Source organism: Xiphophorus couchianus, chromosome 10, assembly GCF_001444195.1.
Source record: "Xiphophorus couchianus chromosome 10, X_couchianus-1.0, whole genome shotgun sequence".
NCBI classification, from domain to species: Eukaryota; Metazoa; Chordata; class Actinopteri; order Cyprinodontiformes; family Poeciliidae; genus Xiphophorus; species Xiphophorus couchianus.
In genome coordinates, this window is record NC_040237.1 from 13,863,049 (window position 1) to 13,876,651 (window position 13,603).

The 13,603-nt window shown below is 38.7% G+C and overlaps 1 protein-coding gene across 7 annotated transcripts in view; it reads right to left on the reverse strand.

Moving 5' to 3' along the window:
• The window catches only part of LOC114152356 (CASK interacting protein 2), a 52,140-nt gene that overhangs the window by 37,313 nt on the left and 1,224 nt on the right, over nucleotides 1-13,603 (reverse strand). For all 7 annotated transcript variants that reach the window (XM_028030231.1, XM_028030228.1, XM_028030235.1 and 4 more), the window contains exon 2: nucleotides 11,347-11,786. In XM_028030231.1, the coding sequence (XP_027886032.1) occupies nucleotides 11,347-11,458 (112 nt within the window). In that variant the 5' untranslated portion in view covers nucleotides 11,459-11,786. The remainder of the gene's footprint in view (nucleotides 1-11,346; nucleotides 11,787-13,603) is intronic.

Genomic DNA, 13,603 nt, shown 5'->3' on the forward strand with positions numbered 1-13,603 from the left:
TGGGCAGGTGATCTCCAAATCCCTTTAGGAGGGTGTCCAAGAGTTTAAAACAATGTGATTACATGGTGAGATGGAGAGTCTCACCAAGAAGTCATCAGCCAGGTCTTAGCATGCATCAGCTTGGCCTGCAGTTATGACCGTTTCCTCCCTAAAATAGACCTAAGAGTAAAACAATGCCAGTGGGGTGGAAACAACGCAATAATTGTTCTGCAGTACTTTGCCAAAGTCTTTAGTCCATTGTTTCTTTTCTTTAAGAAACTTTTCAAAAAGTTTAGTATTTACTTTGGCTGCTTTTTAACTCTAATCCAGTCCAGTTCTTCCACCTGGTGAATCTTACAACTATATTATTTGCACCCTTCACCATAATGCAACAAGTTCCAAAGGAGAGCCTTTTCCAGAAACTTTTTCTGAGTTATGAACTTATTCTTATAAATGTTTGTGTAAATTTTACAAAATAATTTACTTTTTGTTTTTGAATGTGTAAATTTGTGTAAGCTGGTAGAGGCAAACCCGAAAAGATTAATGTAATCATAATTCAATTGAAAGTTCTAGATCCTAATGGCATGAATACAAACGTCCGTCACACTTTTCAATTTTGTATTTGTAAAAGATTTTGTGACATATCTCTTTTTTTTCACTGCACAATTGTGCATTACTTTTAGCTGGACTCTGTATGTAATAGTCACATAAAACTCCAATAAAATGCATTGAAACAAAATGTGGGAAAAGTTCAAGGAGCTTTTCATCTCTAATACTTAAGAGTTTGTTGCATGCTGCGGAGGCATTTTCTGTACTGTGTTTGCAAAGACAAATATCCCCTCAAGTCATTGCAATTTAAGAAGTTATTTTAAGTGGAAGTCATTTGTGGTTTCTTAGCAGTTGATTTTGCTACGAGATATAAAAAAAAACTAAGAAAGTGTTGTATTCAGACACTATGCAGGAAACTTAACTGATGGGAGTTTTATTGTTTCCTAAAGCTACAAAGTTAAACTCCAAGGACTTGTACATATATTTCCATATATATCGCCCCTTCATTAATTGGACCAGCACCGCATTGTGTAAACAAGGCAATATGTTCTTAAGAACCCCCTATTCAAAGTCCAAACATTTCCAGGTTGCCACATCGAATAACTTACTGCATTGTTAAAAACATAGAGACTAATCTCCCATGGTGAAGCTGGCAACTAGGTCAGACGCATTGAATATAAGCTGAAAATGAGCCAATGGGGAAATTAAACAGATCATCTGCTGCCTTTGTGAAGGCATGTGTGTGTGCGAACCAGGCTTGCTACATCTGTTTATTTACCCTGAAAAAGAGGCGCATTAAAATGGGCATAAACACACCTGCAGGTCTTGTCTTACATAACACATCTCAACTCTGCACCTTTGGGACTGAACATTTTACATACCATTCAAATCATCTGTTTACTCTGCTTTACCCAATGCACTGTGCAGCCCCTCCTTTATTTCTGCATGCTCTTCCAACAATTAGGAGACCTCAGGCTCAGTGCAGAACTGTTTTTGCTCTCTAAAAACACTGGCTTTGAAGGAGATGGTTTGCTGGGTATATCCACTCACCAACATTTATCAGATTTAGGATAATGCAAGCCACTATATCCAATGCAATAGCATTTCTTAAACAGTCAAATAAACGCAAGTAAATGCTATTTTGAATCTGTGACAAATACCTATTAGATCTTATAATGAGGAAAATATAGCTTTTAGCAAAAACTAAGGCAGATTGGAGGAGTAGTGTGTTAAAAAGCAATAAAATATTTATAAGCTATCTACTGTAGGTCATAAGCAGCCCACTGATATTGTAGAAACAAAGCTACTACTCAAACACTGAGTCCTCAACCTAACCACACAGAAGCTTTGTATGTGCTGCTGGAGATTCACTCACCTCAGGATTCTGGATACTTAAAACCAGAGAGCAAAACTGAATACATAAGCTGCTTTCTGATTATTTCAGCATATAGAAATGTGGCCACATAGAGGCACTCATGAAGCACTGAAAATAAAAATGTGGGATTGTCACTTCAATCTTAAATATTAAAACAAACATTGAGATGATGATGTCATAGCAAAAGTAACATAAGCCCCTTTTAGCAAAACACTTCCAAGCAAGGAAGCCACAGCCCCGCATCATCTGACTTGCGTAAGAACAAGGCATTTTTGTGAGTTGGAAAAAAGCGATATAGTGATGACATATGGTTTTGGTGGATAGCCAGCGGCAGGATTTCAAAATTTACACAAGGCTAAAAAATACTTTCCAACAAAAAGAGTAAGACAGCTGTGTGTGATTCTATGATTCATATAGAGACTTGATTTAGTTGTTTATAAAATTCAGGATTCCTTTAAGGACGAAGAGTGCGAACTTGTGCTGGTGGTCGGTAACAGTTCCATATTCACATGAATGTTAATTAGCCAGTGTAGGACACAAACCGAAGCAGCCCATGTCTAATCAATGGTTATTTATTAGACCATAGCAGCATAATTGGAAAAGGCCTCAAGGCTTTGGCACTTGCTTTCAAATTAGAACGTGTGAACAGTTGGTTGAAGCAAATGCTTTCAATTGGTTTTAAAGCTTCTTTAGGGATCAACTCACACTGCCAAATTAAACAGCCACAGAACGTCCAACAAATGACTGAGGTGACTGTTTTCACCTCAGTCATTGATTAAAAGAAAAGCAACCAAAAACATTAAGCAACTATTACTGAGATGGACTTTTGGCATTGTGAAAAATGTGTTTATAATATAAAGTGACTATGGCAAAACCATAGCATTCAGCAGATACTAAAGACAACTCTACATCTCCAAAGTCACAGTGGTAATGAGGCAGAATAAGTAGTGCAACAAATACACTGAAGAAGCAGGTAAACTCTTCATGAACCTGACTTGTATTTTCCTCTTACTACACCCTGTAGATAGAGATTGGCTGTGTGCCTGCTTCTAACACTTAAATGAAAGGAAAGAAAAGGAAATAGGAGTTGTCTTTTATCTGTTGCTGTTCACAGATAGTTGTATATTTCTGAGTGAAAATGTTTTTTAAGTCCAAATTCCTGCTTTGACCAATAATATTTTTCTTTCAAAGTACCATAACCTGCTGATCACCAGTCAGAGAAATGCCACATATCAAATAGTCAAACATTATCTCATAAAATGCCTTATTGTTTGCATAAATTTATGTGTCTACAATGATATTAGTGTCATGGATGAACATGAGAAATTTTGACACCATGGTATAATTTTAACATAAGATATAATTTAATCATTTGCATAACCCACATACAAGATTCATAAGATTCTCACAACAATCGAGAGAAGCCCATTAAATAAATTTCACTTGTTCCTGTCATATTTGAAATTCATTCGTAACGAGTACGCTGTTATTCCGACACTTCTCATTACAGTGTTACGACGGCACAAAGCAAAGCAAGAAAAGAAAACAATTGTAGAATAGCAAAACAGGATTTTCTATTGCTGATTACTATTAACCCTCCCAGAGACTGAGACGGCTCAATTCCCAGATGGTAGACATCCCCTCCGCCCCCTGCAGCCAGAACATGTTCCGCCCCAAGTACACACACACGAGACAAAAAACTTTTTGTAAGACAATTATATTGGCTTTGTTGCAAAAGCAACCCCACAGAGAGTCTGACGTCTTTGCGTTAGCGACATCAGAGGACGTACATAAAAACTCTGACAGGTTTTTTTTGACTAACAACAGAGCAAACACTATTTTCCAACCCCTGCCTGATTGGCAACTTTTTTGTCTTTTTTTTTTTAAGTTTCAAAAGAAAAGAGAAGAACCACAAGAAGACAAGTTTCAGACTGAGCTATGTGCAGCCTAAGGGCAGCAATGAGTGGTTGGTAATGCTAAATTAAATTATGCTTTCGACTGAAAACCTACACACACACACACACACACACACACACCAATCCTCTGACACAAGGTAATTCCTTTGGTAAATTCCCGAGCAATCCTAGACAGGCTACCCCATCTGTCAGGGAAGGTAAAGGTTCAGGTTCAGGATTGGCAGGTGTGTGGCGTGTGTGGGGGTGTGTGAGTGAGTGCGATACAAAGCAAGAGCAGGTAAAACCAAAGCCTTTCACAGACTGCATGCTTGCTAGCCAGTCAATACTGTTTATCCAAGTTAGCTGGTTAGTTAACGGGCGAACTACATCATCCCTATACTCCACATGAAATGGAAGGAAGGGGTGAATAAACAACGGAATTATATGTGTGCCAGTGACAACAACTCTATTTTATGTTTGAATGCAACCATACCTACCATGCCTCTTCTTAGGTGTTCTTAAGAGGAACAGACTTCTAATCTGACATTAGGACAGATGGGTAGTTCCTAATTCAAAGCAGGAGACTAAAGGGCGGGGGGTGGGGTTGCAAGAGGCAGGAGAAAGAACCTGGGTGTGTCTTGGTTACTACAAATTGGATGCAGGGGTAAGCAGCTAAACTAACACTGTGCAAAGTGAAAAATGACACCAACACTTTTGAAGCGCATATATCCACTCATAAATCATGGGTGACATGCATGCATTACATTTCTGCTCAACTGACGCAAGAGCTTAAGGTTGTAAAGAAAACAAAATAACATTCAAGATGCACCACAGGGAAGCTTCCAGCTAAACAGTAAACATTTTAGACTGAAAATCCAGGGTCTGAACAGATGCTCCTCTGTGGCCATGCTTCCGAGTCGCTGGGACCATAATGATGGGGACAAAATTTTATTCATCCTATTTTTGTTATTTTCAACTAATTGAGTCTTCACGAGATATAAAAAATTGGATCTTCACATTTTCGTAATCCCTTTTGTAATATATTCTGATGTTGTCCTTGTCCATTCAAAAGAGACCAAGACGAAAAAAGAGCAAGGAAAGCTTTTCAAAGTAAGCAATTTCTCACCAGAAGGTTAACACAATGTTTGGGCCTTTGCGGATCCTGGGGTTAAATAGAAATAAATGTGTGTAATTGTAATCTACTCAAGCTAGTCATCTACTGACTATTAGTCTTCTTTTTGTTTATTGTGTGTTTTAGCACCACCTTTTGAACAGCAGATTTATGCTTGGTGCAGACGTACAAAATCACTGCCATCAGAAAAAATATGGGCTCCACATGGTTGTCTGTAGGAGTTTACGGACCATCGTGGGCACAAATAACACCATCTGTCAACCAAGCTCCATTTCTGAGTCGACCGAAGAGTACGAATACAGTCCAACACCTCTGTAGCTTGTGACGCTTGAATCAACAGCACACATTTATTAGCAACTCAAGAAATAGGTGCCAAACAAAGGAATGCCTGCAACAAAAACTGGAAAATAGCACTTTGCAAATATACTGATCATTCCCTAACTTTCTCTGAGGCCGTGCTGAGGATGGTGAGGGAGCATGAAAAAAACAGTGGTGACACCAATCATTGGCAGAGAACCCTCACACTCTCTCCATGAATCTTTTAAACTGCTGCCATCAGCGCTACACAGCGCTACAACATCAAAAGCTGAATTGAGGTTAACGTTGCGTTACATTACTGCACATGGTTTGTGTGTCTTTCTGCTTGTGGATTCTATTATATATGCATTGAATGTTTTCACACCATTTTGAATCCCTGAGAAAGTTGTTTACCAGGTGTAGAGAGTAGTTGCTGCTAGCCAGCTTCGAGAAGGCCTCCAAATGACAATTAGCCAAGGTGGTGCTATAAGTTTATCATCTTTATCTGGCACAAAGCTGGCTCATATGAATAGGTAGAGTGGAATACAGCTGTCAAAAAAGTAGCACACTTTGTGTAAATAATGAGGCAAAAGTTAAGAAAACAGTAGTATTCCTTTGTAAATGTTAAGCTATAAGATTTTGTTAAACCATAACCACTCCTCTCGACCTTTTACCTCTGCAGTTTTAATGTCTCGCCTCTGATTCACAATCAGAGATCATTACTGGAAGAGCTGACCTGTAATCATTTGCAATTGGAGGCAAGAAGTCCTTCAGTCTGTTGCCTCAGGACACTTTAGGAAAGAGAGAGAAAAGGAGGTGTGGTTTAAATATCCTCCCATGTAGGCAACCGAGTCTCAACCTGAATTAAAACTCCCCTGAGGGTGCGATGGAGTATGTCAATGTTTTAAGTTGCTATTAAAAAGGGTCCAAGATGGTTCGTGCCGTGGTGGCGTAGGGGTTAGTGCGACCCATATTTGGAGGCCTTGAGTCCTCAACGCGGCCATCGCGGGTTCGACTCCCGGACCCGACGATATTTGCCGCATGTCTTCCCCCCTCTCCTTCCCCGTTTTCTGTCAGCCTACTGTCGTATAAGGGACACTAGAGCCCACAAAAGAACCCTAGAGGGGTTAAAAAAAAAAAGGGTCCAAGATTAGTTAGCCTCTGTTAAATTCCTGGTCTGACTCTTGCGCTGCTTGGTTAGTAGGTTAAGTGCCATTAAAACAGGTTTTCAGATGTTGGATTTCTGGACATTTTTGGAGATTATTAGAGTAAAATCAAAGTGATTCTATAATCTGAACACCATTTTAACCATTTTCCCCCCCAAAAAAACCATGTCAGTTCCATGTTAAATATTCTTGTTTGGTAGAGTACTCCATTCCCCAGTCGCACCTTTGGATAGACGGTCGACTCACGGTAGATGCAAAAAGTAATCCAAATCCACTAACAAAAACTACAAAATAATGACTCCAACATAAACTGCAAACATTTCTTAATGAATAACGAAATGTCATCAGCTGGTGTGTCCAGTTAATATCAAAAGGATGCCCATATCATTCAATAGATCACAATACTATAGTCAAATGGGATGCTTTGAACAGCTGAAGTGCCGAAAGGCTTTATTATATTCAGCATGACAGAAGAAAGGGCTGGGTTATCTGCCTGTCCAAACAAAAACACATTGCAATCATGGAAATGTTTGGGAAAAAAAGAAGAAAAAACATTCATCTTCAATGGCCCCTATTCATGGAGGGTTGCACAACAGCCAAAACTCCACTCCCTCTCTGCAGAGGGCAGGCTCTTTGGTTTTACTCACTTTAAGCAGAAGAGTGAGAAGCGCTGGACAATAGGTGTCATCTCCTGCAGGAGACTTCAGGAGTCTATCAGTCTACAGCAAAAATGATTTGATATCAGGATTAATTGCCATAAAATGGCAACCTTGGTTGCAGCAGGATTAAGTCTTGTCTTTAAAAACTAGGGGTGTTACGATATGTCCGGCTCATGAGAATCACGAGAAGGGGTATCAGCAATTTCCAATTTCCAGATTTCCAAATCAAAATCCTTGTTTTCTGTTTCAATAAACAGTTTGATAAAAAAAAATGGTTGTTAAAGCAACCATTTTCTTGCTTTAACAACAAGAATAAAAATCACCTAAAAACCAAACTCTTGGCAACATCGTATTTTTACATTGTGGGTGTTTATGCACATATTTTTTTATTCTTTGAAGAACCTTGAAGGATTATATTAAATTCGAATGTCGTATTTGCATGCACAATGTCAAAAAAGCATGTTACGTTCTATTTTAAGAACTGGAACCTGTCTATTTGTTTTAAAATTCAAACACACTAAACTCCGAAACCAATAAAAGCAGGTACTAACGTTTCACTGTGACTATACACAACCTGTGCTTGCATATGCTAAGCAAAAAGAGGCAGTAAGTCCACTTGTATTGACTGAGCCCTAACCTGATGTCAGCAGATGGCTGATTGAAAAAGAAACCTCCCGTCTCAGCTGCATGTGCATCAAATCACCCTCAGTGGTGAAGGTAATCCCCTTCTGGCAGCTCCCAGTCAGCTTTACAGTGAGGTCTATGCAACCAACAGGAGCTCAGAGCACATATAGCTGGTCATTTAAAGCCCTTTGTTGGATATAGTGTAAAAAAATGACTCAGTTTTGTATCCTACATTCTCATGCCTGTTTAGTTGTCAAAGACTTAAGAGTTTGGCTAAATTCACTACATCTAGAAAAACTGTGGTTTAATATTTTATAATTTCTTTGTTTCACTGAAGATCACATAGTCTAGTAGCTTTCCAACAAGTACGATCCAAGTAAACACCAAGTTTTCAAAGTACCACCATCTTTTCTAAAACAACACTGCAACAAGACCTGGACTTTTTCAGTCATTGTTATGCCATAAAAACTAAGAGGAGAAAATAATAAAAACTACTTCCCATAAATTCACAATGAATTTAGTTGAATGATGCAGTTGAATTATTTGTAATATGTTTTACTTAAAAGGTTAAATTTCCTGGTTTGAAGTGCAAAAATGATCATAAAGTTCTCTGGGAGTCAGGCAGCCCACAATCCAACATGAAACTTGTGATAGCTCCAATAAAAAGTTTATTTGCACTTCTGAATATTTGTATCTCCAATCTTTTGAACATGAACATAGCACATTTTAGTGAACATGTTGCTTATAAAAAAGACTAAAAGTGCAAAATGCAAAGAAACACACTGTGATCAGCTTTTATTGTTAATGGTAGCTGGTCACAGAGGAAACCAACTCACATTGGTTTTTCTTTTACAATTAATGTAAATTAATTAATAAATTAATGTTTATCTGCTTATTAGTTTTACTTAAGTTTATTTATTCACACTTATTTTACAAATAATAATGCCATTTTGTCTACGTTTCACTAACAGCATCACAAGTAACATCAGGGGTGCACCTAACACAGTACCAAGAACTACTGATCTACTGCCTGCTCATCATTCCTTAGCCATCAGTAAGCCCCTCTACCCAAAAACGTTTAGAGCATGAGCATATGCTTCTCTCTTCTTATGCACCCTACACCCTGCCTAAGGTTTTTCCTGAAGGTTTGGGAATGTTGGGTCTGCCTAACAGCTCCATAAAAACTAAAAACTACCTGACCTCCCCAAAGGATTTGCACTAATTGACACGCTTTTGCCATCAGACTCACAATAAAATTTACAATAAGGTCACCGAAAGGCTCTTTCAAATGAGCAAGCAGTTGCCATTTTTTTTATTAGGTTGTTGTTTTAATTACTGCACTTGACCTCTGTTTTTTTTTTTTTTTTACTTTGGTAATGAGGCAAATAAAAGTGGGGAAAAAACAACAGGAAAAAAATGGAGGGGTAGCTTACAACAGGTGTCCACATGAGGAGTTTTGATGTCAATCTAAGCAATATTTATGAACCAATTAAGTGGGACTCGACAACATAACTAATAAAGGTAACATTCTCAGTTAGCAACAATCTTGTCACACCCATCACAAGTCCCAGTATGGTAAATGGCAAATGGCCTGTAATTCTATAGCAATTATTAACCCCAAAATGCTTCTGTTATTCCCCCTTTTGAGCACAATTTCAAGCGCTGATGGTGGTAAACTAGCACATTGTAGCTAGCTGCCCTGAGGCTGTCTGACAGAAGTGAGGCTACCATGAACCGGCGCCACCGGGCCCTCTGACCACCTCCAGCAGGGAAGCCGCCGGCTGAAATTTCTTGCTCAAGGACACAACTATGACAGACAGACCAGTGGTTCAAGCCGAACATCCACCAGTTGCAGGATGAACTCCTACCATGGTCACCCTTAAAAATAGCATTTATGGGATTCTGTTGGACTTGTCAGGCAAAATGAGGTTACCAGACTAAAACAAAGTTCACTGAACAATATTAGGATGACGTTTAAACTACTAAGCAGCAGCTAACCATGGCACTCATGGTATAACTTTATTTTTGGATTGGGTGTTTCTGCAGCCTTTCAAAGGAGGTCATCACCACAAGCCAGTCAATCCTTACTCATCGACAGGGTTCTGTAAATAGGAGAGAGCGAGGGTCACTGGCGAATCCCTCACTGGCAGCTGCAGCATCTGATCTGCTGCTGTTGTTGGACATTCGTCGCTCCGTCCAAGTTGACAAATGAGCATGCCATTGATTCTGCCCTGTGACAGTTCTCGAGAATCAGCTGAAAGATGTAGGTCCAAGTGAGAGCAGGACTGAGACAATACCGGACAAGAAAATGTAACGGTCTCTCAAGGAGATCTTGATGATGACTTTGAACAAAACCTTAAAACGTACAGCTCCATCTAATTGCTTTTTAAAAAACTAAAAATACCAACGGTATGCATCAATATTGGCTATTATTTGCAGCTAATGTAAATGAAGATATGGTATGCGAGGAACCTCATAAAGTAGGGTCACCATTGGTAACCTCTGTTAGTCCTTTGACCTTTGGATCAATCAATTCTTCTAAATGATTATCTATCTTCCAAAAATGAAATTAAACCTAATTTCAATCATATTTACTATCAATTTATTGCGAACAACAAAATAAAATGTAAACAAAAACTTGGACTATAGTGCCACCTCCAACAAGACAAAAGTAAAAAAAAAAAAGAAAAGGAAGTTGTTTTGATTTTGTGCACTTAAGCACTTCAAAACCAAAAAAAACAAATTCTGGAGAGGAGTGTCTTCCAGATCAAGAAGGAATGGTGTGCTTTTCATAAGATATACACCCTAAGTAGGGTAAGGACAATATCAGAGAAGAAATGAGCCAAAGTTTCTGTGAAGGAACTCCAAAACCTCCATGACTATAAGAATGTTTTACTATGGTGGGCCTGGAAAATTGGTCATACTTGAAAGGAGGTATAGGTACCACCGAATATAGGAATACATTTCAGGAAAAACTGCATCAGAGTTCTTGGGAATTAAACCTTTGCCTTAAGAATCCCTGATGATCATTAAAAACTGATGGGTTCAAGGATTAGAACTCAAGACTTACACCCGAGACATGGCACAAAAAGACTAACATCCAATGTAGCTTTTCTTGCCTTAAAATAATCAACATTCCAAAGCCTATAATTTTGACCTGGGAATAGTCCAGGACACCTTTTGTATTCAGCTCCATAAAATACCAGGAAACTTTCTCCATCCCCTGTATTGTTGCCTGCAGCATCGTATCTGCAATGGATACACAGAGAAGTCCCAAACCAAGCAGAACCACTTTTAATATTCCCTGCCAAGTCGTGCCCGCTCCCTTAGCTTCCCCTGGCTGCAGACGAGGACGTGCTCTGTCATTTATAACAACGCAACGGTAAAAGAAAACATGCTTGTTGCCTGAGTTGGAAAATGTGGAGAAAAAAAACATTTCCTTTTAAATGTTTTTTTAAAAGGAATTTACATGGTGCAGAATTTGGATGAAGGAGTTTGACTGTGATTCATTTAAATCATGTATCTAGCTCTCATTTTGCAGTCCACAGCCAAACCTGCAACTGTGGTTATTCCAAAAGAAAAAATAACCACAGCAGTGGTAGCATTTCCAAGTGGAAACAATAACTGTACACACCAGAGTATAATCTGTCGCTTCGGGCTTCATACTCACTGGTTTTGTTGCACTTGACTTTAGAGAGGAGCTTGTGAGCCTGCAGAAGATCTCCGTTCTTCACCGCCACCAGCAGGTCCTGTTCCTTCCCCATGGCTGCAGATGAAACCATAGATGCACAGCTTGTCCACTGGACTGAGGCAAACGCTGACTGTTCCTCTGCCGCTCCAATAAGTCCCGAGGTGAAGGTGTTCAGCAAACTTCTGTCAGCATATTAACAGGTAGCTGTTGAATTAATACGGTCAACGTAGCGGTTTAGTTTCATCTAAGGGCACGTGGATTGGTCAAGGATGTAGCCTTCCTCTTGGATCTGAAGTTTGGGTCCATTATCTCTGCTCAGTTTAGTTTTCTGCAGAGCTGAGGTGATGTTCATAATCCATCTCTGTTAGCATGAAGGTGGCAGCAGTCGCCCCACCTGGCATTACATCGCACATGGCCAGCTGAAATGCAACATGGAGACATAATCAATAACATAGTTACTAGGCATGCACGCCTGTGAACGCTTCTAAAACAAATACGTTGAAGGGTGGTATCACTAATTAAAATTACCACAGAGTTTTTGGAGCCTGGAAACAATTTCCCACTATTCGCAATGGGACAAACAGCTGGTCTGTGAGAATCTGACACTTTAAATCTAAAGGTAATTTACATGAAAATATATAAATAAGTGACTTTTTATTAATATATTTATGCTTAACACAGAACCTAAACATGGGCAAGCTGCACAACTGCAGACAAAAAAAATTGTTCAGCTGTAAAATCTACAAAAAAACTTGAATAAATGCATTTATTGTCTATTTATGTTTTAATGGATCTTTTTAATGATCTATTCAATTCTATCTATTTCATGTTTTCTTCAGGGTTAGGTACAGGTACGGGTTTGCAGAAAAATAAGCAGGTCTGTATCTGATGTTCAACAACATTATTTTATTTATTTCACCTTTATTTATACAGGTAGCTCTCACTGAGACATGATGTCTCAGTTTCAAGAAGGACCCATTTTAAAGTCATCACAGCTACCTGAAAAGTGAAACTGTAAATAAAACAAAAATACAGTGACATTAAAAACACTGCATGCTTTCTGGGTTGTCATTTAGTTTCAGTTTAGCGAAGCTGCACAGCTTCAGGTTCATTTGACTCCTTGCTAGACTTTGACTCTCACTTGAAATCTATTCCTCACTTTTGTTTTTTTTCCATTTAAGAATAATTTCTAAAAAATACACGTCATAGTCTCCAGAGCAGTTCTAGAGAACATTATTCATGCCTTTGGGTCATCGCATTTACACTCCTGCAATTCTCTTTTTTCCAGTCTAGACAGATGAATAATTTCACTTCTGCAAGCTATTCAGAACGCAGCACCCAGACTTCGTACTAAATCCAACAAACAAACTTGTATCACTCCAGGCGTTATACTTTCTACACTGGCTTCCGGTGGATTTTTTTTTTTTTTAAATCAGTTGAGGTAATTTATTCTCACTAAGTGGCCAAGTTCCTGGTGATTTGAGTCAGCTTTTATGCAAACACTCTTCTGCTTGCAGCCTATGATCCCAGAATGTGATCATGGAGAACAGTTAGCACCTTGTAGCTTTGTTTTGCTAACAAATCTGTGGACTGAAAACCATTTTGATCTGTAACTTCAGTGTGATTTATGTTGTTGTATGTTGTGACTTTGTGTGGCACTTTATAAATAAGGTTTATTTACTTGAAAATCAAAAGAACTGTAATTACTACTTTAGTTACTGTAGTTTACTGTGCTTACGTTGTTTAGGTGACAAAGAAATAAATATTTTAAGCAAATTCTTTCAGGGGTGAAGCATTAAAGCAGGCACCCCATATACTATGGCTAATGGAAATATTCCTAGGGTGAAAATAGGAGCCATTTTTCAACCATCTGAGAGACAGTGTGCAGCAGCAGGTGGGGGAAGAACAGTTCAGGATTATTCTCCATACAACAGGAGAAATTTCCAGCCACTCCACCAATTTTTCTCTTACCTAATAAAAAGGACATTCAGCGGCATGAGCTGAACGCCGGATAATTTTAGCTGCTTTGAAACAGGAACTTTTATCACCTCAGTGTACTTTTATACCACTAACTGTCCTTCTCATGTTCCAACAGGACAAATCTCCCACAATAAGAGCAACAGCTACTTTTAATGTTCAGTCAATAATTGGTGGAAGAAGTAGCTGAATCGAATGAAAGATTTTTTTTTTTCCCCTTACTGCCAATTATACATTTAAGCAGAAAAAAAAGATGAGT